General features: G+C 38.9%; 3 protein-coding genes across 6 annotated transcripts; 1 reads left to right on the top strand and 2 right to left on the bottom strand.

The window, feature by feature from the left end:
• Nucleotides 1-756: 756 nt before the first annotated feature.
• Nucleotides 757-3813, bottom strand: LOC133710746 (DNA repair protein XRCC3 homolog). 4 transcript variants are annotated; one of them, XR_009846839.1, is made up of 3 exons: nt 2910-3813; nt 2180-2294; nt 757-1216 (listed from the first exon to the last, which is right to left on the bottom strand). XR_009846839.1 is itself a non-coding variant. In XM_062136884.1 (1 exon), exon 1 carries the CDS (start codon nt 3727-3729, stop codon nt 2863-2865), a length of 867 nt encoding a protein of 288 aa, XP_061992868.1. In that variant the 5' UTR covers nt 3730-3813; the 3' UTR covers nt 2596-2862. The 4 variants fall into 4 exon arrangements, 1 of the variants encoding a protein (XP_061992868.1); XR_009846837.1 differs by having other exon boundaries at nt 822-1216; nt 2861-3813; XR_009846838.1 differs by having other exon boundaries at nt 822-1216; nt 2180-2282; nt 2861-3813.
• A 5694-nt stretch (nt 3814-9507) lies between these two features.
• Nucleotides 9508-11500, top strand: LOC133712588 (aspartyl protease family protein At5g10770-like). The gene is made up of 3 exons (XM_062138697.1): nt 9508-9750; nt 9849-10289; nt 10385-11500. The coding sequence occupies exons 1-3, from the start codon at nt 9531-9533 to the stop codon at nt 11215-11217; spliced, it is 1494 nt and encodes a 497-aa protein (XP_061994681.1). The 5' UTR covers nt 9508-9530; the 3' UTR covers nt 11218-11500.
• Nucleotides 11501-12950: 1450 nt separating this feature from the next.
• LOC133711647 (uncharacterized) lies at nt 12951-13523 on the bottom strand. The gene has a single exon (XM_062137753.1). The coding sequence runs from the start codon at nt 13521-13523 to the stop codon at nt 12951-12953; it is 573 nt and encodes a 190-aa protein (XP_061993737.1).
• Nucleotides 13524-21572: the final 8049 nt, after the last annotated feature.

The raw sequence follows: 21572 nt of genomic DNA, 5'->3' as shown, positions 1-21572 counted from the left end.
CAATGAAAATCTTAGAAGAATTAACCTCGTTCACAGGATAGCCACAAACATCGAAAGTCTAGGGTGCAAAACACTAATATTGTTTCTGCTAATAAATCGTAAGATGTTACTAAGGAGAAGAAGCACACTCCAGAAAGAATGTGCAAGATGAAGGAAACCAACGAAAACCAACTCCAAGTTTAATGCTACCAAGATCCTCGATGTTGTGCCACAATTCCACAAAACCTTAAAAGGGTATGCGATTAGAGGAGGGGGGGGTTAGCCAAGTCCTATAATCACAATTAACATGGTGCTTGTGAACCCTAATCCTAGAAAGGCAAGGGAGAGAGAGACACACACTTTACTCTTTAAAACTATCTCATTTGCATCACCTTATGCGGCAACTAATGTGGTTATGGCAATCATTTAATGAATTTTATGATAGATTGGGTTTTGTGCTACATCAATTACTATATAAGATGGGTTGTAGATAGCGCCCAAAAAAACAATTCATCTACATTATTCAATATTAATTTAAGAGTAAAATGAATATAATTTCAAAACTAATTAAAATTGTGCAAGAGGAAATCTTGATATCTTGATGGAGCTGAAAAGTTCGCATACTGGTTTTGATCTGGGTTTGAACTTTGGTTGGTTCTATACTGAGAAGAACTGTTTGACTGAACTTGGACCGACAACTCAATGCTGGAAAAGGATTGCTGCAGATTAATGGTTGATGTCATCGATCAGTATACATAATGGAGGCAATACCTCTGAACTCATGAAAGGACTGATGAACAGAACGCATTTCCATCTACTAGTTACTGATACTATGATAGACAATGGTATAGTGAACTAGTTGTGCATTCTGTTTAAAGCAATTATAAGCCATGTCACATATATGTATGCACTTACTGTTCGACATGTTACATATACTGACATCAATCTAGATGAGAGAAGTGAACAAAACGCTAGAGAAGCCAAGGGAATGCAAAATCATATTGACATCAATAGCGAGCTATACAGGGTAAGTAAATAACAGTTGCAATAACTTTGTTTAGCCTGAGACACAAGCATATGAGTGAAAAAAAAGGTCTCTTGTTCAGACTCTTGCTTTGTCCATAAAGATTAGTTAGTCTGAGCACCACTGTCATTAATTGCTAGTACACATTCTTACACTTCCGCTGGGAGTTTCCGTGTCACAGTCCGAGCCTTCATGTTCTCTTCCCGCCCAGTCCTGAGATTATTTGAAGAAAAAATAACCATGAATTAAAAGTTGAAGTCTACGAAGGTAGAGTTCTGTTTCAAACTTTCAATGCTTTCCATCTTAAACAAAGAGCACTCAAAACCTCTAATCCCAAGATGCATTAAGTTACTGTCCAACAGTTTCACACAATTCCTATACACCCATTTTTTCATATAAGTTCGTACAACATGAGTTCCTTACATCTAAATCAAAATTAGTCAATGAGAAGTACATGAAAATAGCTTCTAGATGAAAAAATATATTTAACACCTGCGCGAACCAGTTCTAGATAAAAGAAATGCACACCAATTACTCAATTAGAAAGACATTTAAATTCCATGCCAATCTCTGGTCATGTAGAAGTGCTTTATCATTTGCAAAAAAAAAAAAATAATAATAATAATAATAATAATAATAAAATGCTTCTATTTCAGTATTTCTTGCTAAAAGGAATAGACAAAAGGTTGTCCCCAGTTCTAGACATTAGAGAACAAAAGGTTGTCCCTAGTTTCAGACTGCAACTCCATGTAGACAATATAGATAGCAGACTGAGGTTTCAAACAATGTGTAGCTTCATAAAACACAACAGAAATGGAAGTCCAGCTAGCAAGATTAATTAGAGAAATGAATGGGAGCTTACATCTCTGAAAGTGAAAAACTTCTTGAAGCTCAACTATTCCTTTAATTGTAGAATGCAGGGAAAAGGAATACAAATGCAGCATGTCCAAGCAATATTCAGAGGAGTATCACACTATACAAATTCAATGACACAACTTTTTATTTCTATGCTTGATTTCAAATAACGAGATTTGTGCTAGACAATAGTACACTCGTAGTTCTTGTGCAAAACAATGTGCAATTATTTAAATTTCAACAACATAGAACAAAGGGGCTGCATGAACAAGAGAGGTAAAGAATACTGGCCATAAGTGCATGAACAAATCAAGACCATACCATTCATTCCAGCTCAATCCCTTGACTAGCAGCACCATCCCTTGACTAGCAGCACCATCAACACATTTTGATGCTCCGATTCAAGCTGTGCTAGCAATTCCGCCTGTTCCAGTTCCTTGCCAGCAACCCAAACACCACAAAACTTAATACCAAGACTACAAATGCAAGCTCAGTGAACAACAATATCATCACACTAATCCCTTCAAAAAACCTAAAAAGGATTGAGATTTTCCTTCAATCGGTTGTAATTCGTAGATTTACTTCAATTTTACAAAACTCAATTTGCTTGGCATCAAATCCAAGAGAGAGGAAGAGTGGCGATGAAGAGCATCAGAATCATGAAATTCACTACATTATAAGGAGGAAGGGATTATAGTGGAAGTTTAAAAAGAACAAAGAACAGTAAAGGCAAGATGAAAGCTTATTCCACACATTTAATGAAAAATTAAGAGGCATTATGCAATAAATACAAAATTTCAGGAGGAAAAACTTCTGTTTGATGAGCAAAATTGGGCGACTGATTTTGCTCAACCGACAATTTTTTCCTCTGTACACCACTCCTCTTCAATATTTTCATGTTCCTAATGTACTTGACTTTAACAGTAACCGAAAAATAAAAAGTGTTCAAGCTCCATTAGCTAATCAAACTCATATATGCTAGATTTAGATGCACAATAATACCGTTATCTGTCAACTCCAAACACCCCTTGCTTTGTGATTACAAACTCACAAGATGATGGCGGCAAATGAGGAGCAAAAACAACATCAAGTCGCCTTCTTGTTTGCCTGAACAGATCATCCTCCAACCCATCATTTTCTCTCCCAACAATCTCCTCATTTCTAAACAAGAACAACCTCGAATTCACGCAACGTGACCAAGCTAATCCCAAAGCAGGACAAACCCGTCTTCCGGATGAACGCAAGGAGCTCAAATTCCCAACTCTCATCCCACTTATCCCCTCTACTTCCCCCATAAAATCAACCACCTGGTTCATCACCACCACCGCCAAGCTGTACTTTCTCGCCAACAACTTCAGCATCCCGGAAATCTCGAAGAACAGGAAGGACCTCCGCTTAAGATCCAAAGGGTTGTTGCCAAATTCGCTGCGAAATAGTGCGGCAATGGAATCAATCACAATTAGCCTCACAGGCAGCCGGGTTTTCCTGCTCGCAACAAAGCACTCTATCTTGGGCATTATGTCGAGCAGGTGGTGTGCATCGTGTACAGCGTGAACGTATACATCTTCACGAGGGTTGGAGAGGATAAGATTCGCGTGGGAGGAGCGGAAGGAGTGGGAGAGGTGGCGGAGGCGGCGAAAGGGGAAAGGGAATTCTGTGTGGAGGTAAAGAGAGGAGGCGGAGAGGCCGCCGTGGGAAGGAGGGAGCTGAGCGAAGAGAGTGAGTTGGAGGCAGAATTGGGTCTTGCCGCAGCTGCTCTCGGCTACGAGCTCCGTGAGGGAGTTGCAGGGGATTCCGCCGCCGAGGCAGCGGTCGAGGACTGGACAGCCCATCGTTAGATTCTGGGTAGGGAGGAGGTTTGAGGGGTTCATTGTTTTTGGTCTTCAAATTTGGGGCTCTTAGATGAAGGGCGGGAAGAGAAGGGTTTGGGGAGGGAGACCTTTTAAGAAGGTGGACAAGATACAATAACAATAACACCTAGGAAAATGACTGAACTTTTGAGACTAATTTAATGGTTTTAATTTAAGGTGCTTGATCCATAGCATCAAAATACACTAAAATTAGCCCAGTTATACCATTAAGAGATTTTTATTCTCACTAATCTAATTTAAAATAAAATAACTGTTTTACCCTCAGACTAATTAAAGAATTACAAACTCTCTCATCTCATCTCTCTCTTTCTCTCTCTCTCCCCATCTCTCCGATCACGAGCCTCTCTCTGTCTCTCTCTCCCCCTCTCTCCGATTCCGAGCACCATGTCGTGGCCGACGGCGTCGTCTTCATCGGAGGAGGAGGACACAGACTGATGAATCTCAGGCCCCCATCTACTCGTAGTTGTAGTCCTCATCGGAGAAAAGCTTCTGCAACTCTCTGGCTAACACCTCTGACAAGCCGTTCACGAGCTCCACGTCGAGCGGTGTTTCCAGTTCTGATAGAGGCTCAAAGCACCGACGACGTCGGCTTTCTCTCTCCCCGTCGCCACCTGGCTCTGCCGCCATCGCAGTGGAGCAAGAAGGAGTGGGTTCTCCTGGAGATCGCGACGACGACAGGAGCTGACGATTCAAGGGAAACTACAACCGCTTCTAGCTTAATTTTAATGCAATTGAAGTTTCCGATTTCAATTTCTCATCATTGATTTTGTGAGGCAAAGGAGTGGCCAGAGCTTTTCTCTGGGTGCCCAAATCAATTTCTTTCTTTTCGTTTTTTTTTTTTGAGTAAAATTGAGGTAGAAGGCCCAGAAGGAAAGAAAAAAAAAGTTTTACTGGGGCAATAAAGGTCCGCTAAAGGTCTATTGGGGGGCAATAGACGTTTTTAAATTGATATAATCTCTTCATTTTTTTTCTTTAATCAAAGTTTTATTTGTCTAATTTTAGGAAGATTATTAGTTCTCATTCCGGCTGCCGACAGTTCTATTGAGGGGCAATAGACGTCTATTGGGGGGCAATAGAGGTTTATTGCTCCTCTATTGGGGGCAATAAACCTTTCCGGCGACCTATGAAATCTCTAACGACCTCTTTTGGACCTCTGGCAAGATTTTTAGAAAAGTCTAGTGGGCGGTGGTCGGTGACCGGATTCCGGCGAAAGTTGGCCGGAATCTTGCGACTGGTGACTGGATTCCGGCGAAGTTGGCTGAAATCCGGCGGCTGGTGACCGGGCTCCGGCGAAGTCTCCTATGGTTTTTTTTTTTTTCTCTCTCTCTCTAAGTAACAAAGGGGCCTTTCAAAAAAAAAAAACATTAAACAAAACTAACAACTTTCCTAAACCAAGATCTAATTTTAAGGTTCCAATAGCTTTGACTGCCACTCTTATGCCATTGCCTACACACAGGTTCACTTCATCACTTCTTGGGACTCTCTTCCTTATGAATCCCTGCAAGGAATTAGTAATGTAAGGGACTTCCTGAATCAATCCACCAAGTTTTTGGTTCAACATTAACTAAATTAATTTCTAAAGAAAACAGTGAGTTAGAAAAATTACCCTTTTTGATCAACCAATTCTTAAAGCATGTGCAGTCTTTCTTCATGTGCCCCACTTTCTTACATAAATAGCACTTGAACCTGAATGGTTTATTAGCTTTAGCTGCTCCCGAGGTAGACCCTTTGGTGATGGTTTTGGTAGGCTTGAGCTTAGACTGGTGCTGGCTCTTCTTCTTAGGTTTCTCAACAAGATTCACTGAGGTGCTTGGCTCTTTCTCTTTTCTAATCCTGTCTTCCTCATCTACACAAATGGAAATCAGTTCCTTAAGGCTTCATTTTTCCTTCTGAGCATTGTAGCTCGTTCTGAGTTGGCAAAACTATTAGGCAAGGAATGCAGTTCAGCATGCACTACATGATCATCAGTGACCCCCATGTTGAGGTCCCTCAGCTGAGCATTAATCTCAATTAGCTTCATGATATGCTCTCTCACTTTCCCTGTGCCAATGTACTTAAGCTCGTTAAACTCCTTTGCCAGTCTAGCAGCCTCAGCGCTATCACTCTCTCTATACATATCATGGATGGCATACAAGAAATCCATGGCTAGATCAGGTTCTTCTATACTACCTCTAACTGTGTCTGACATGGTAGTCCTAATAACATTCTTTGCCATCTTATTAGCCTTATGCCAGTACTCAATGATTAACCGTTATTAGTGCAGCAATGATTGTCACCATGAATGAGTAAGTTAATGTGACTATAAAAGCGGAAATAATGGTGGCTTGTTCCCCAAGTAAGTCCCTGCCTATATAAAGGCCGCCCAACGTCAAGGTAAACCATCTCATTTCCAACTTGTTTACCCCACTTGACTAAGAAACGTACTGAGTTAAGCATCAGAGGGTTTTCTACAGGTACCCCCCCTTCCTCCTCGAGCCGACGGTTAAACTTCGAGTCAACGCTCAAAGGAAGCTTCTTGATTGTTCTCGGTCAGCTCCCGCTCCAGTCCGCATTCATTGGTGAGTCAAACTCCTCTTTAGAATTTTTCATCACCAACAAGAAGGAAGGTGGTCTAGGACCCAAGACTACGACAACAATTTGTCTCACACCGGAAGTCTTCGTCAACACGGTGAAGAACCCTTAAAAATGAGAAGCACATTAACTCGTGAAGTACGTTCAATTAATGAAAGACATTTTACACGAAATAAGATAAATATTTGAAAGTCGAAGATTGTTGAAAGGTTTTCATGCATGATTTTTTGTATCAACTGAAAAACTACTGTACGTGATTTCAATTGTTGATGCTCTGCAAAGGCGTAGCTACACACGGACTCCGCTGGGCTACAGCCCACCCCAAATTTGAAAAAAACATTAATTTATAGCTTAATTCTAGTTTAAAAAATTAAGGATTAAATACTTGTTACTCCTCAAACTTTTCCTTGAAAAACAGTTTAGTCCCTTGCCTTTCAAATTAAACTGGATAGTTCTTATTCTTTCTAATTCTCACACAACAGGTCTAAAATGACTATTCTACCCCCAAGATCCTTTTTTTTATTTTTTTCTCTCTCTTTTTTTAATTTGTCTCTCTTTTTTTTATTTATTTTTTCTGCTTTTCTCTCTCTCCCTCTCCACAGATCGATCTTGTCCTCCTCACTACTCTCTATAATTTCCCATCTCTTTCTGGCTTCTTCTCTTCGCCATAACTTCCAGCTCCAGTTCAAGCTTTTCCGGTTAAGTTTCCAGCAAAACTCAATTGGAGAGAAGATCCGACATCAAACCCAACAACCACTCCGGCGAACTGTCTCTGCCCTTCTCTCTCTCTCTAAATGAAATTCCCAAAATGATGGTGGCGCTGCGCCTGAAGACAACGAAGTATGGGAGAGAAAGGGGAGGAGGCAGTGGGTGATGAAGGAGAGGCAAGGGTGCACTTGAGCCAGAGGCGGCGGAGCAAGTGTGGGCCGTAAGTGGAGGACACGGGCTTGAGATAGGCCCAGGCGACCCGCTTGACGAGGCAGTTACGAATAGAGATCTCGTAGCCGGAGTTGGTGGTTAAGTTGGGCATCAGGGACTGGACGGCGACGAAAGAGGAGGAGGTCCTTGAGGGAGGTGTAGGACTCGAGCTTTTGAGGGACAGAAGCTCCAGGTCGAGCTCCGGCGGCCGATGGCGTGGCGTCACGGAGCCGTTTTAGGTTGGGAAGCTGCAGTTCTGGCGGGGATTATTGGTGGGAGTGGTGGAGAATGAGGAGGAGGAGAGGTGGCTGAGCTTAGTGGGGACAACGACGGAGGTGGAGATGGAATTGTGGGGGCTGAGCTTCCATGAGGGGGCCCACCAAGCGCTGCAGAGTGGTAGTGGATCGAGTGGATAAACTCGAGGTCGGATACGAGCTTGGAGAGAGAGAGAGAGAACCAGAAAAAAAAATTAAAAAAAAAAGAGAAAAAAAAGAGAGAGAAAAATTTAAAGAAGAGAGAGAAAAAATAAAAAAAGGATCTCAGGGGTATAATAGTCATTTTAGACCTGTTGTGTGAGAATTAGAGAGAATAAGGACTATCCAGTTTAATTTGAAATACGAGGGACTAAACTATTTTTCAGGGAAAAGTTTGAGGAGTAACAAGTATTTAATCCAAAAATTAAATATTAAAAAGTAGCCCACTTCAAATTTCTAAAGTTAGCCCATATGTTAATTTTTTTTGGGTCATATCTATGTTATTTCTTTGCTTGAAGTATTTGGTTGTGTTTTATTTTCTATTATGCTTTAAGAGACATATTCGCATAAAAAGCTTGCTTTTTTTAGGTAAATTAAGTCAGAATAAGAGTTGGCTGAGAATTATGATACAAATTCAATAATTAAAGATTTTTGGTTCTATTCAAGAGCACAAGATAATATTTGAGTAGATATGTTCTTTTGTCTTAGACTTTTTGATGGGGAAATGGTTTCTTATAGAATTTCTATCAAACGTTATAATTTTGATTTTTTTGGATCAGTTAGCTATTTGATTATTTAATATGTAATTAATATATGATGTGGTTTAATTTAAGGAAAGAATAAAACATGTTACTAGTAAAACTTAGGAAAAAAAAATAATTTAATGTAAACTTTTATTAAATTTTTTTTTAGCTCACCCTATTTTAAAATCCTAGCTCTCCCATTGATGCTCTGTTCCGAAACTAGAATTCAGTGTACGGCTGCTTACATACAATTCAATGAGTTTATACCTTTTAGTCTATAATTTTCATTTCACCTTTTCTTTTGCTTCCCCTCTTCTTTCCGTTTCCTTAATTAGAGGGATGATTACTTCCTTTTGCATTGACTATCAAAGGTGTTTACTGATGACTTCCAAAATCCAAACTAGTCAAGAAAATTGGCCAGGTCTAACAGTGTCGATTCACAGGGCGTTTTCCACACCTAGGGAGATTAACAAGCGGATGAAGATGACAGACTTAGAAGACCACTTAAGACTTGAGTTGTGAATTGCATGTGATTATCAATGAAACTCCCTTTTACATATCTTGTTGTATGACGCTACCCCTCATCCTCCTTGATCTGGAGCAGGGTGCATATATGATTGTTTTTTCCTTTTGTTTCATCTTCAGTTCAAACAAAAAAAAAAAAAATCAAACTCATCTTATGTGAAGTCCTATGCATTTTAAGGAAAGCAACAAATCGAACGGGATTCTTTGTCTAGCTCTTAGCCTATGCAACACGCATTATATATGTAGCCATTCAACTACTTGACATGCATGTGGACCATTAGTGTAATTATATATGGACACAGATAAAGATAGTACTACACTACTACGTACTACCAAGCTAGCTGGCCAACTAATCTACGTCTTAAATCTGTCTTAGACGAAGATATCGAGAATTTCTTGTGGCAGAGTTTAACATGTTATCTATTATTTATATATCTTATTAAGTGAATATATTCTTCGTCATTAATTCAAACATATGGGCTAATAAATTTAAAATAGAAACATCATGAAATGACTCGAAGGTTAGCATAACTTTGTTCGGATATATTGATAGCTAGCTAGACGTTAGGAAATAGTCTCACGTATGGGAAAGCTAGGAATCAAGGCCGGGAGAAAAGGAATGGAGAACCCCACCCCAGCTCACCGTATACTCCACTGCAATTTTTTTTTTTTTGGTAGTACTCCACTGCAATCACTATCTTCTCGATTAGCTTATAAAGCTAAGCGTGTGCTAATTCTAGGAGCAACAAATTTTTGAGCTATATCGAACTTGGTCTGTCATCAATAATTTATGGCAGCTATTAGTCCTAGCTCCTCGTCCTCTTCCACCCCCATTATGAGGTATTTCACCGGTTTGTCTCTAATTCTAAGCCTGACTCTGTGTTCTTTGGACAAGGGCTTTGCCTTAGCAGAAGGAGATTCAAAAGAACGTCTCCTTCATCATCAATACACCCACACAGTTGATCTCCGCTCTCTACTGCCAGCAACCACCTGCAGCCCCTCCACCAGAGGTTAAATAACACACACATATATGATATATTATATAATGCGTACGTGCGATCTGGACATGTGTTAGGACTAGCTAACCAAAATTATTTAACTTTTTCAGGTAATAAAAGTATGGCATCTCTTGAAGTGGTACACAAGCATGGGCCATGCTCTCATCTTCCTCAACTCAAAGCGACTGCTATGAATCACACTCTAATTCTCGAGCAAGACCAAACGCGAGTCAACTCAATCAACTCCCGGATTTCCAAGAAATTGAACGGCAATGAGGATCTAAGCCAATTGGAGGCCACCACCGTTCCGGCCCGGTGGGCAAGCAGCCAAAATGCAGGCAACTACATGGTGACGGTGGGATTGGGCACACCTAAAAAACAACTTTCACTCGTATTTGACACCGGAAGCGACCTCACTTGGACTCAATGCCAACCTTGTTCTGAATCTTGCTACCCACAAGAGGAGCCCATTTTCGATCCCTCGGCCTCTTCCTCATATACCAACGTTTCCTGTAACAGCACAGAGTGCGTCCAACTCAGGACATCTACGGGTACATACCTAGAACCATGATTTCAAACTTATATTAAGGAAGAAGTATTATTGCTTCGCTCCTTCATAATGGGGTATTATCTGATATGAATGCAGAATCTGACAAATGCTTAGGAGACACATGCCCATATTCCGTGACGTACGGAGACTCATCTTACACCACTGGATATTTCGCCACAGACAAGCTGACCTTAACTCCTAACGACGTGTTCGATGGGTTCTTCTTCGGCTGCGGCCAAGAAAACGTAGGTTTCCACGACGGCTCGGCCGGTTTACTTGGTCTCTCCCTCAACAAGTTCTCCATCGTCGAACAAACCGCACAAAAGTACAGCCGCTTCTTCTCCTACTGTCTGCCACCAACCGCAAGCTCCACCGGTTACCTCAGCTTCGGCGCACCCAGTGGAGCTTCCAATGCTGCCGTCAAATACACGCGAATCACTAACTTATCCTCGAGCTTAGAGCTTTACTGCCTAGACCTGGTTGGAATCAATGTGAATGGACAAAAGCTCTCAATTCCTGCTTCGGTGTTTTCGTCGCCAGGGACGATCATCGACTCCGGGACCGTCATATCGCGACTGCCGCCCACCGCGTATACCGCTTTGCGGGACGTGTTTCGGGCAGCGATGATAAGCTATCCGTTAGTTCCGGGGCCGGAAAAGCTCCTAGATACATGCTACGACCTTAGTGGCTATCCAACGGTGACGTATCCGAAAATAGAATTTGTGTTCGGCGACGGGGTTACGTTGGAATTGGACGCAACCGGCATTGTCTACCTTTTCGACGGTTCGAATAAGCAGGTTTGCTTGGCTTTTGCTGGGAATGATGATGCTAATGACATTGCGATTTTCGGGAATACTCAGCAGAAGAATATGGAGGTGTTGTATGACGTTGCCGGAGGGAGAGTTGGATTTGCTCCCGGCGGTTGCTGATGAATGTTTCAAAGTTATATTTTTGCATGCAATTTATACGAAAGACTATAAATTGTAACCGAATCGAAGTTCCTAGAGCAAACACAATTTACAATATCAAATAATAAGGCACTAGAGGCTTCTCTAGGAACTATATTGGTCCAAAAAGCGCCATCATTAAGATTATAACCTAAGTTGCTGTAAGTTTGCCTCGTTAAAGATATATTATTGCATGCAATTATTGTACTGTACTATTGTACGTTTAGTGTTTTGGCAATATTGTAATATTGAACAGTACCATATATGTATGCTCTTTGCAGCCTTGTTAAACGCTCAGAAAAATCCAATGCCCTTATTTTGCAAAAATCATTGTCCTCATTTAATAGCTGACAATATATGTGCTGCTAAAATGCTATAATTTTGACCATTTATTATGGTAAAGAACTTGATCACTTATCATCTATGATGGTATAGCATTACTAGTGGAATACTTTTGCAATGCTGGGGGATATGAACTATGTGTGCATTAAAATTTGTTCGTTAAAGATTCGTCCATGAGTGAACTAAATAACGTGTATATAATTGTTATAAGACCATTATATTTCTTACTTTATGTTATTCCTTTCAAAAAAATCAAAGATCACAAGTTCAGTGTTTCCTCTCATCAAATTGAGAAATTTCTATGATTTTGATACCATTGGCGGTGGGAAGTATAGATAGAGCAATTTTTTTTCCAGCTATTTCTTAATTTATATGGAACTTTTATCGATTTTTTTGTTTCCATTTTACATTAACTCCCACTCTTATCCTCATCTACGTTTTATCATATTCGATTTTTTTTTTAATCCCCACCCCACTCCCACCCTTGATGGAGCTCGAACTCTTGACCTCTCAAATAAGAAATCATATTCGATTGAATTGTGCTAAATTAACAAAGTAGCAAACTCAACGAATAAAGTACCCCCGCCTCCGACCTGCCACCATAGGGGGAAGAAAGAACCATCATCGCCGTCTACTAAAAGAGAAACTAAAAGTAAAATAATCTTAGCTTGGGAATTAATTCAAGCCAATTACGTAGCCCTACCTTTTGGCATGGTAGGGACTTATTAGAGCAAGTTCACCGGTGCCCTCTTGACCAGTCTCCAACTGGGCAAGGTGAGGTGGTGACCTCTATGGGAGAAAAAATGGCTTCCACCAGTTGATTGTTGACCGGCTTCTTCATGAATTCTGGTGACCCAGGCGAAGAAAAAGGGCAGCAGGGTGACATTGTTCTTGACCCATCTTGGCCGGCTGCCAGCTCGGCCCAATGCCAACGTGGGTGACATCAGCAACTTCGGTGGGCAATTGTCCAGCTGTTGGCTTCTTTTGCAATTTGAAACCAATGCTGACCGTTGGTTTTTAATTCTGCTTTCAATCCAATGGCATTCAATTAACATGTTTGCAGAGGTAATGTTGGCTTCTTTTGCAATTTGAAACCAATGTTGACCGTTGGTTTTAATTATGTTTTCAATCCAATGGCATTCAATTAACATGTTTGCAGAGGTAATGTTGGTTTCTCAATGACACTCACTTTCAATCCAATGACAATCAATTAACATGTTTGTAGAGGTAATAAAACACACGGGCTATAAATAGTAAGAAAAGTTTATATAAAAATTTCTAAAAATTGTAATAAATTCTCTATAAATGTCCATTATTACAATCTATTTACATCAAATATATTTCAATTTTACAATAGACAAATTAAAAAAATTTCAATAAACAGTAACTGACCGGTCAAGAAACAGAACGAGTGGAAACACATATCCAGTGGCAGTAAACAGTTTCTTGACCGTTCGACCCAGTGACCTTGACCTTTTCCCCCAACTGTGAAGGTCCTCTTCCTCCACAGTTGTCTCCCTAAACGCCTCATAATATGGCTTCAAGCGATGGCCATTCACCTTAAACTCGTTGTCAGTTGCTTCACTTCTAATCTGTATAGCACCATGAGGAAAAACGTGAGTAACAATAAAAGGTCCAATCCAACGAGATTTAAGTTTACCAGGAAAGATTTTAAGTCGAGAGTGAAACAATAGGACTTTTTGTCCCACAACAAAGGTCTTGCCACGAAGCATCTTATCATGATAAGCCTTAGTCTTCTCCTTGTAAATCCGTGAACTCTCATAAGCATCATTCCTCAACTCTTCCAATTCATTCATTTGGAGTTTCCTCAACACTCCAGCATCACTCATGGACATGTTCAACGTCTTCAAGGCCCACCATGCTCTATGTTCAAGTTCCACAGGCAAATGACATGCCTTACCATACATAATCCTGAAAGGTGACATCCCTATTGGCGTTTTAAAAGTTGTCCTGTAAGCCCATAAAACATCATCAAGGCGTTTGCTCCAATCCTTCCTGTTAGTGCTCACAGTCTTCTCCAAAATCTGCTTGATCTGACGGTTAGAAACTTCTGCTTGTCCACTTGTCCACTTGTCCACTTGTCTGAGGATGATAGGGCGTAGAGACCCTATGTGTGACGTTATATTTCTTGAACAAAGCAGCTATGGTCTTGTTGCAAAAATGTGTCCCTCCATCACTAATAATTGCTCATGGCATTCCAAACCTTGCAAAGATGTTAGTCTTTATAAAATCTGAAACAACTTAAGAATCATTAGTCCTGGTGGCTTTTGCTTCCACCCATTTTGACACATAATCAACAGTAAGCAAGATATATAGAAAACCATAAGATGAAGGAAAGGGTCCCATAAAATCAATTCCCCACACATCAAAAATTTCGACAATAAGGATATTAGTTAAGGGCATTTGATTTCTAGGTCCTAAGTTTCCAGTTCTTTGACACCTATCACAAGTCATACAGAAAGCATGTGCATCTTTAAACAATGAAGGCCAAAAGAAACCGGATTCTAACACCTTTAATGCAGTTTTCTTAGATCCAAAATGACCCCCACAATTTTTAGCATGGCAAAATGACAAAATATCATTAAATTCAGATTCATCAACACATCGTCTAACTATGCCATCATTACAAATTTTTCACAAGTAAGGATCATCCCATACATATTGCCTAGCAGTTTTTTTAAGTTTAGCATGCAAGTGACTTGCCAAATGACTAGGGACTTTATTTGTAACTAAGAAATTAAAGCCAAATAACATTTCCTAGTCCCCCACACTATTTCCTTATATTTATACCCCCACACTTAGCATTTGCTAGTCCCTTAGGAAAATAATGCAAAAACAAGGAAATAGTATTCTGAAGAGGACGTTCTTAAACTTGAAATATGAAGAGCCTCATATTTCTATAATCTATGTCAACAATCGAAGCCAAGCATTCTTTAATTTCCTGTTTCCACATGATTCATTAAAAAATGGCAAAATTGAAAAACGTTAAGCCATTTGATTTTTATGATTTTCATTTCAATTTTATTTGACAAGCTACTTTTTTTGTGCAAATTTTGGATGACCAAACGGTTATGGAATTCTTGCATACGAATCTAAAGAATGATATGTTTTAATCTTTGAATTATATTGCATAGTAGTGGAAAATTGAAAAAGTTCACAAATTTTAAATATAATTGAAGATGTGCTCTCTAGAACGGCAGACACACACACATAACCTTTTCCTTGTCCAAAATGTTCAAACAAATGTATTACCGTTCTAGAGATGACACTCAATTTAATATTTGCAGATTTTTAGTATTTCCGAAATGGTCATTCTTTTATATGCATAAATCTTTTCTACAAAAACTAGCCAATTTGATAACCGTTTGGTCATCCAAAATATGAAAAAAAATGCAGTCGGTCGAATAAATTGAAATGGAAAACATAAGAATCAAATGGCTAAACAGTTTTCAATTTTGCTAGATAGATAGCTGTGTGCGCTTGGCTATCTATCTTTTTTGTTCAACTTGAAGCAACTCAAAAAAAATGGAATTGAATACATGGTTTCCCCGTGCGAAGGTGATGCACAATTGGCATATATAATGGACATAGGCTACATTAATGCTGTAACAACTATCGATTCAGACTTGATGACATTTGGGGTTTCAAGGGTAAGTACATTTTTTTCTTATTTAATTTAGAAATTTTTTTGAATGTAATCCGGACAAATTTGTATTTGATAATGAAATTTTATTGAAAAGAGTGACAGAGTCAGTAAAATGGATGGATTTTTCTCCAAAAATGTTTCTGGAAGTCTGTGTATTTTATGGATGTGACTACCTAGTTGACGAAGCTTTCAAGATTAAAGAGGACGGAGAAGTAATCAATATTGATTTACTGAAAGCACTGATTCAGAAGCACAGGAGTTTCCTTATTGCGATTGAGAAAGAAAATATCTTCTTTTGCGGATCGTAACGGTAAGGTAACCTTTTGTAGGGATTCAGTTGTATGAGGGTTCCAAAGTGCTCTTTTGGGATTCACTCAACAACAGGTATATGACCCCACCAAATTATTGCATTTGCAGTATCATTTTGAGCACTTGAACCAATTAGATATGGAGAGTGAAATTTGGACTCCCCTTTTTGTAAACCACACTCCCACTATCATTTCAACATTTTTATTTCCACAATTAGCCCTTAGACTATGTTGCCTTCTGTTCCCGCCGTTCAACAATTGAAGCTAAGCATTCTTTAATTTTTTGTTTCCACATGATTCATACAAAAAATGGCAAAATTGAAAAACGTTAAGCCATTTGATTTCTATGATTTTCATTTCAATTTTATTTGACAAACAACTTTTTTGTGCAAATTTTGGATGACCGAACGGATATGAAATTCTTGCATATGAATCTAAAGAATGATATGTTTTTATCTTTGAATTCTATTGCATAGTAGTACAAAATTGTAAAAGTTCACAAATTTTAAATATAATCGAGGATGTGTTCTCTAGAACGACAGACAGACACACACACACATAACCTTTTTCTTATCCAAAATGTTCAAACAAATGTATTACCATTCTAGAGATGACACCACAATTTAATATTTGCAGATTTTTAGTATTTCCGACATCTAGGTAATTCAATGATCAGAAATTGTCATTCTTTTATATGCATAAATATTTTCGGCAAAAATTAGCCAATTTTGTAACCGTTTGGTCATCCAAAATATGCAGAAAAATGCAGTCGGTCGAATAAATTGAATCATAGGAATCAAATGGCTAAACAGTTTTCATTTTGGCTAGATAGATAGCCACGCTTGGCTATCTATCTTTTTTGTTCAACTTGAAGCAACCAAGCAACCCAAAAAAAATGGAATAGAATACATGGTTTCCCTAATAGCGACATTTTAGTGCGACGTTTTGAATGTTATTTCCTCCTATTTACTTAGTTATTTCCTTAATTAAATAGAATTTAATAAAAGTTTCTATTTTTAGGATTTTTAATAAATTTTCTATTTTTAGGTACCATGGAGCAAATGGAGCATAAAATAAATGAGCTTAAAGGAGAAAGAGAAGCAAGAAAACGTTGGAAATGACTAAGGCAAGGCACAAGGATGCAGAAATGAGCTGAAATGAAGAAATGAAGTTTTCCTGGTCCGACTAGGAAACCCAGTCAAGGTAGGAATCCTAATGACACAAGGAGTCCCAATTGAACTAGGAAAGCAAATGAAGATTCTGGAAGGTTCAAGAACATTTCATATGAAGAGTCCTTGTTTGACTAAGAGTCCTAAAGACATGAGGAGTCCTGATGGGGCTAGGAAACCTCAGAGCACTAGGAGACCATGTGGCTTCAAGATAGCTCAAGAAAGCTCAAGAATGTTCTAGAAAACTTGGGATATTGCGGCAAATAAAGAGACCTAAGTATACTAGGGTTTCTTGGATGCAAAAGGAAGGAATTCTAAGAGAAATAAGTGTTTTTGCCGTGAGATATTCAAGGGATTTAGGAAAGTGACGTTTTAGAAGTTATCATGGAGAGTTTTAAGGGATTTACAATAGGGGTTTTGTCCATTTACCCCATTTCTAGGGATTTTTTTCCCCCTTACCCAATACACTCTAAGGGAGTCTTCCCTAATACCCCATTAAGATTTTTTTTTTTGTTTTTAATTTTTTTTTAATACCATTTTACCCCTCACCCCTTTGTTACTTAGAGAGAGAGAGAGAGAGAAAATGGAAGAGGTAGAAACTATAGGAGACTTCGCCGGAGCTCATCACCGGCCGCCGGATTCCGGCCAACTTTCGCCGGAATCCGGTCACCGGCTGCCGCCCACCGGAATTTGCTGAAAATCTCACCGGAAAGTTTTTTTGCCCCCAATAGACGTCTATTGCCCCCTAATAGAGGGGCAATAGACGTCTATTGCCCCCCAATAGTCTATTGCCCCCTAATAGACGTCTATTGGCCCCCAATAGACGACTATCAGCCATGTATTGCCCCCCAATAGACGACTATCAGCCATGTATTGCCCCCTAGTAGACGTCTATTGCCCCCCAATAGACGTTTAGATTATCAAAATGGTAATTAATCTTCCTAAAACTACACAAATAAAACTTTGATTAAAGAAAAAAAACGAGGAGATTACATCAATTCAAAACGTCTATTGCCCCCCAATAAACGTTTCGGTTACCGAAATGAAAACTAATCTTCCTAAAATTACACAAATAAAACTTTGATTAAAGAAAAAAAATCAGAGATTGTATCAATTTAAAGCGTCTATTGCGTCCCAATAGACATGTATTGCCCTCCAATAGACTTTTATCAGACGTCTATTGGGAAGCAATACGTACACGTCTATTGCCCACCAATAAAACTTTTTTTTTTCTTTCCTTCTGGGCCTTCTGCCATCATGAAACTGGCCTCCATCTCATCAACTCTCTTCCCAAGGACCCCTTGTGCAGCTATTTCCACTGCCACCTCTTCAGACGCCTCATCCATCTTCATATCTTCCAACTACACCAAGATGCACAACCAATAATCAATCTAATCCAAAATTCTAATAACTAATTCATCATTCACAATTATGCTTATCCACTTGCTTCATTAATCAATTATTCAAATTGCAAACCGAAGATTTAAGAAAAAGAACAACTCCTGAACACAATCTAGCAACAAAAACCAGCTGATTCGGTCTATATCTAATTTCAACTCCTGAGAACTCCCACGGATTCACTCAATGAGTTAACTCATGATAAACAACCAAAACAAGCACAACTTTACCTGGAGAAGAAGCCAGAGCGACTCGTCGACGTGAGCTCCGACCCGGAGAAAATCCCTGACCTGAACTCCGGCCAGATTCTCCAATTACCATCATTCTGAGAACCCGACCGGAGAAATTGCGATCGTTGAAGGGGAAGGTGAAGTCCGGTTTGGATCCGAATTCCAATAAGGCGAAGCCCTGACCAGGTCGGGTCAGCACCGTCGTCTCCACGTCGAAGAACGCAATCTCGAACCGGTCCTCACTGCTCCGACTCAACTATCGTAATTTTCGGATTGTGATGATTCCCGGGTCTGAGACAGCCATGTACACCACCGAGCCTCCGGCAAATACCCTAAAGAGAGAGAGAAGAAGAAGCCGGCGCCGGCTAAGAGAGAGAGAAGAAGAGGTCGCCGGCAGAGAGAGAGAGAGAGAGGGAGGGGAAAGAGAGAGATCGATGATGTGAGAGAGTGTCAATCTGTAATTTTTAACTTTTTAGAGCCTAAAATCGTCATTTAGATATTTGGGTTAGTGGGAAAAAAAAATCTCTTGGTGGTGTAAGTGAGCTAACTTTATCTCATTTTGGGGCTATGGGTCAAGGACCCTTTACAATATTCAGAAAGCTTGAAAACAGGTCCAGATACATTCCTTGAGCTCTACACTCCATCCTTGGCCGAAATTGAGGAGATAAATATGAAAATAATCATGTAATTAATTCAAAAATAATCTCCCTAGAATCAAGGTGATAATTTGAAGACTTCTTATTGGTTGGATGACACAGGAAGAATGATGTGGAATTATCTGATTGGCTACTGCTATGTGGATTAATCAGAAAAATCCTAGAAAATAAAAAGAAGAATTTTGAAGGCTTGGTGACCAAGTTGCCATCCTCCTATAAATAGGAGCATCATTGGGACGTTTGACACACCACTTCTCCCATAATTCTAAACACAAAAAATTCTCTCCATTCTCTAGTCTTCAGAAGCTCTGCGTCTCAACCAAGGAGGAGAAGAAATCATGCAATACATCAAAATCCTAGCCGCCATCCACCCTTGTGTCATCCCTAGAAGATTGCTTGCTTTCAAGGATCTTCAAGTTCTTCGTCTCAAGGCTTTGTCATTCATCTTTCACGGTGTATTTCATACTTTCTTTTGTTTTCTTTTTTTGATTTCGTAGAGCTATGAATTCTAGTTAACATGACGTTAAGGGCAAAGTTTAAAGCCCGTTTATATATTTTGAAATAAAGTTGTGATTTCTATGTTGCTTATGTGAGATTGCTTGATTGATTTTGGATTATAGAAAACTTTTATATGTATGTGTTCTTTGGTGGCCAACTTAGGATATATGCATGTAATTGGAGCTAGATTTAGGTAAATAATTCACCTAATAGTTTTGTGAACCTATTTCATAAGTAGTAAAGGCTTTGGACAAAAGTCGAAATCAATTAAGGAGGATTGCAAATAGATGAACTTTTTCATACTAGGTTGTGCACTTTGGTTGACATCCTTTCTTTGTTCTTCATGCGTTGAATGTGTTCTTGAGTAGCTAGCTTTCTAGACTATGATTGCATGTTCAATAGGATTAATTTTGGTGCTTTCACTTAGATTAATTATTCAAGGAAAGTAAAAAAATGGGAAATCGTTTGCTTATTAACGTTTCACATGGTCAACTTCTTTCTCATGACATAGAAAATCAACTACAGGAATTGTAATTGGATTTCTTGCATATGAATGTGGTTTTGATCTTTGTTCCTTGCGTTCCACCCTTGTATATGTGTTTTTACATTTTCTTTATTTTATTTATTTAATTTTTGATGTAATAATCCTAAAATCCCCCGTCTTTATGTTAACTTGTATATATCTTCATTCTTTGTTTTATTTTTTTGTAAATAATAATTCATATTTTTTATTAATTCTTTATTTGTTTATGCAATTACAGGTGTACCCTCAATTCCCGGCTTGAACGATCTGTACTTATTCTATACTGACAACTACATTTTGCAGGGTTAAATTGCGCGATTGTTTTTAGCGTATCATTCCCCGTGTGAAGGTGATGCACAATTGGCATATCTAATGGACATGGGCTACATTAATGCTGTAACAACTATCGATTCAGACTTGATGGCATTTGGGGTTTCAAGGGCAAGTACATTTTTTTTCTTATTTAATTTAGAAATTTTTTTGAATGTAATCCTGACAAATTTGCCTTTGATAATGAAATTTGAAATTTTATTGAAAGTTAAGAAGTTTTCAATAGTTTTTAATTTCATTTCTTTTTTTTCTTTTTATAGATTATATATGGTTGGAATTCCGAAAACGGATGTTGTCATTACTATGAGATTAAAAGAGTGGCAGAGTCAGAAAGATGGATGGATTTTTCTCCAAAAATGTTTCTGGAAGTCTGCATATTTTATGGATGTGACTACCTAGTTGATGAAGCTTTCAAGATTAAAGAGGATGGAGAAGTAATCAATATCGATTTACTAAAAGCTCATTAACTGATTCAGAAGCACAAGAGTTTTCTTATTGCGATTGAAAAAAGAAAATATTTTCTTTTGCGGATCATAACGGTAAGGTAACTTTTTGTAAGGATTCTGTTGTATGAGGGTTCCATACTGCTCTTTTGGGATTTACTCAACAACAGGTATATGACCCCATCAAACTGTCTGGCTCCAAATTATTGCATTTGCAGCATAATTTTGAGGACTTGAACCAATTAGATATGGGGAGTGAAATTTGGGCACTCCCCTTTTTGTAAGCCACACTCCCACTATCATTTCAACATTTTTATTTCCACAATTAGCACTCAGACTATGTTGCCTTCAGTTCCCGCCGTTCACAGTAGCATTAGAAGTTTAGAACCAGTTCCAGTCGATTATGGATTCAGACGATCTCGATGGGTCGTGCAAGCCTGCTCCGCTCAGTCGGTCCAAAAACATCCCACCCAAACCCAAACCCAAACCCATCGTAAAAACCAAATGTATAGTCAATGTCTGAGCACCGAGCACAAAACCAAATGTATATAAATTTCAATTCAAAATTTGTTAAGATTTACCAATCAATCCTGAAACCGCTTATCCTCGCATGTCTTCAATTTATAGATTTTGCAAAACCCACTTCGCATTAGTTTCAAAATATGGAAATAAACAAGTGAATCAAATAAAAATCTCATCTTTTTCATTCTTGGACATTTTGGGTTTTTGGTGTTTGTGTTTTCTGCTATATAGTAGATTTAAGTGGCTGTAGA

This window comes from Rosa rugosa, chromosome 5 (genome assembly GCF_958449725.1).
Source record: "Rosa rugosa chromosome 5, drRosRugo1.1, whole genome shotgun sequence".
NCBI classification, from domain to species: domain Eukaryota; kingdom Viridiplantae; phylum Streptophyta; class Magnoliopsida; order Rosales; family Rosaceae; genus Rosa; species Rosa rugosa.
Note: the sequence above shows the minus strand (reverse complement) of the source record. Positions and strands in the feature narration are given on the sequence as shown.

Excerpts from the sequence above, each read along its gene's own strand:
- LOC133710746 (XM_062136884.1), bottom strand. The coding sequence starts at position 3,729 with ATGAACCCCTCAAACCTCCTCCCTACCCAGAATCTAACGATGGGCTGT.
- LOC133712588 (XM_062138697.1), top strand. The coding sequence starts at position 9,531 with ATGGCAGCTATTAGTCCTAGCTCCTCGTCCTCTTCCACCCCCATTATG. Across the intron at positions 9,751-9,848 it reads CTGCAGCCCCTCCACCAGAG|GTAATAAAAGTATGGCATCT; the intron begins GTTAAATAACAC and ends TAACTTTTTCAG. Across the intron at positions 10,290-10,384 it reads CCAACTCAGGACATCTACGG|AATCTGACAAATGCTTAGGA; the intron begins GTACATACCTAG and ends ATATGAATGCAG.
- LOC133711647 (XM_062137753.1), bottom strand. The coding sequence starts at position 13,523 with ATGTCACCTTTCAGGATTATGTATGGTAAGGCATGTCATTTGCCTGTG.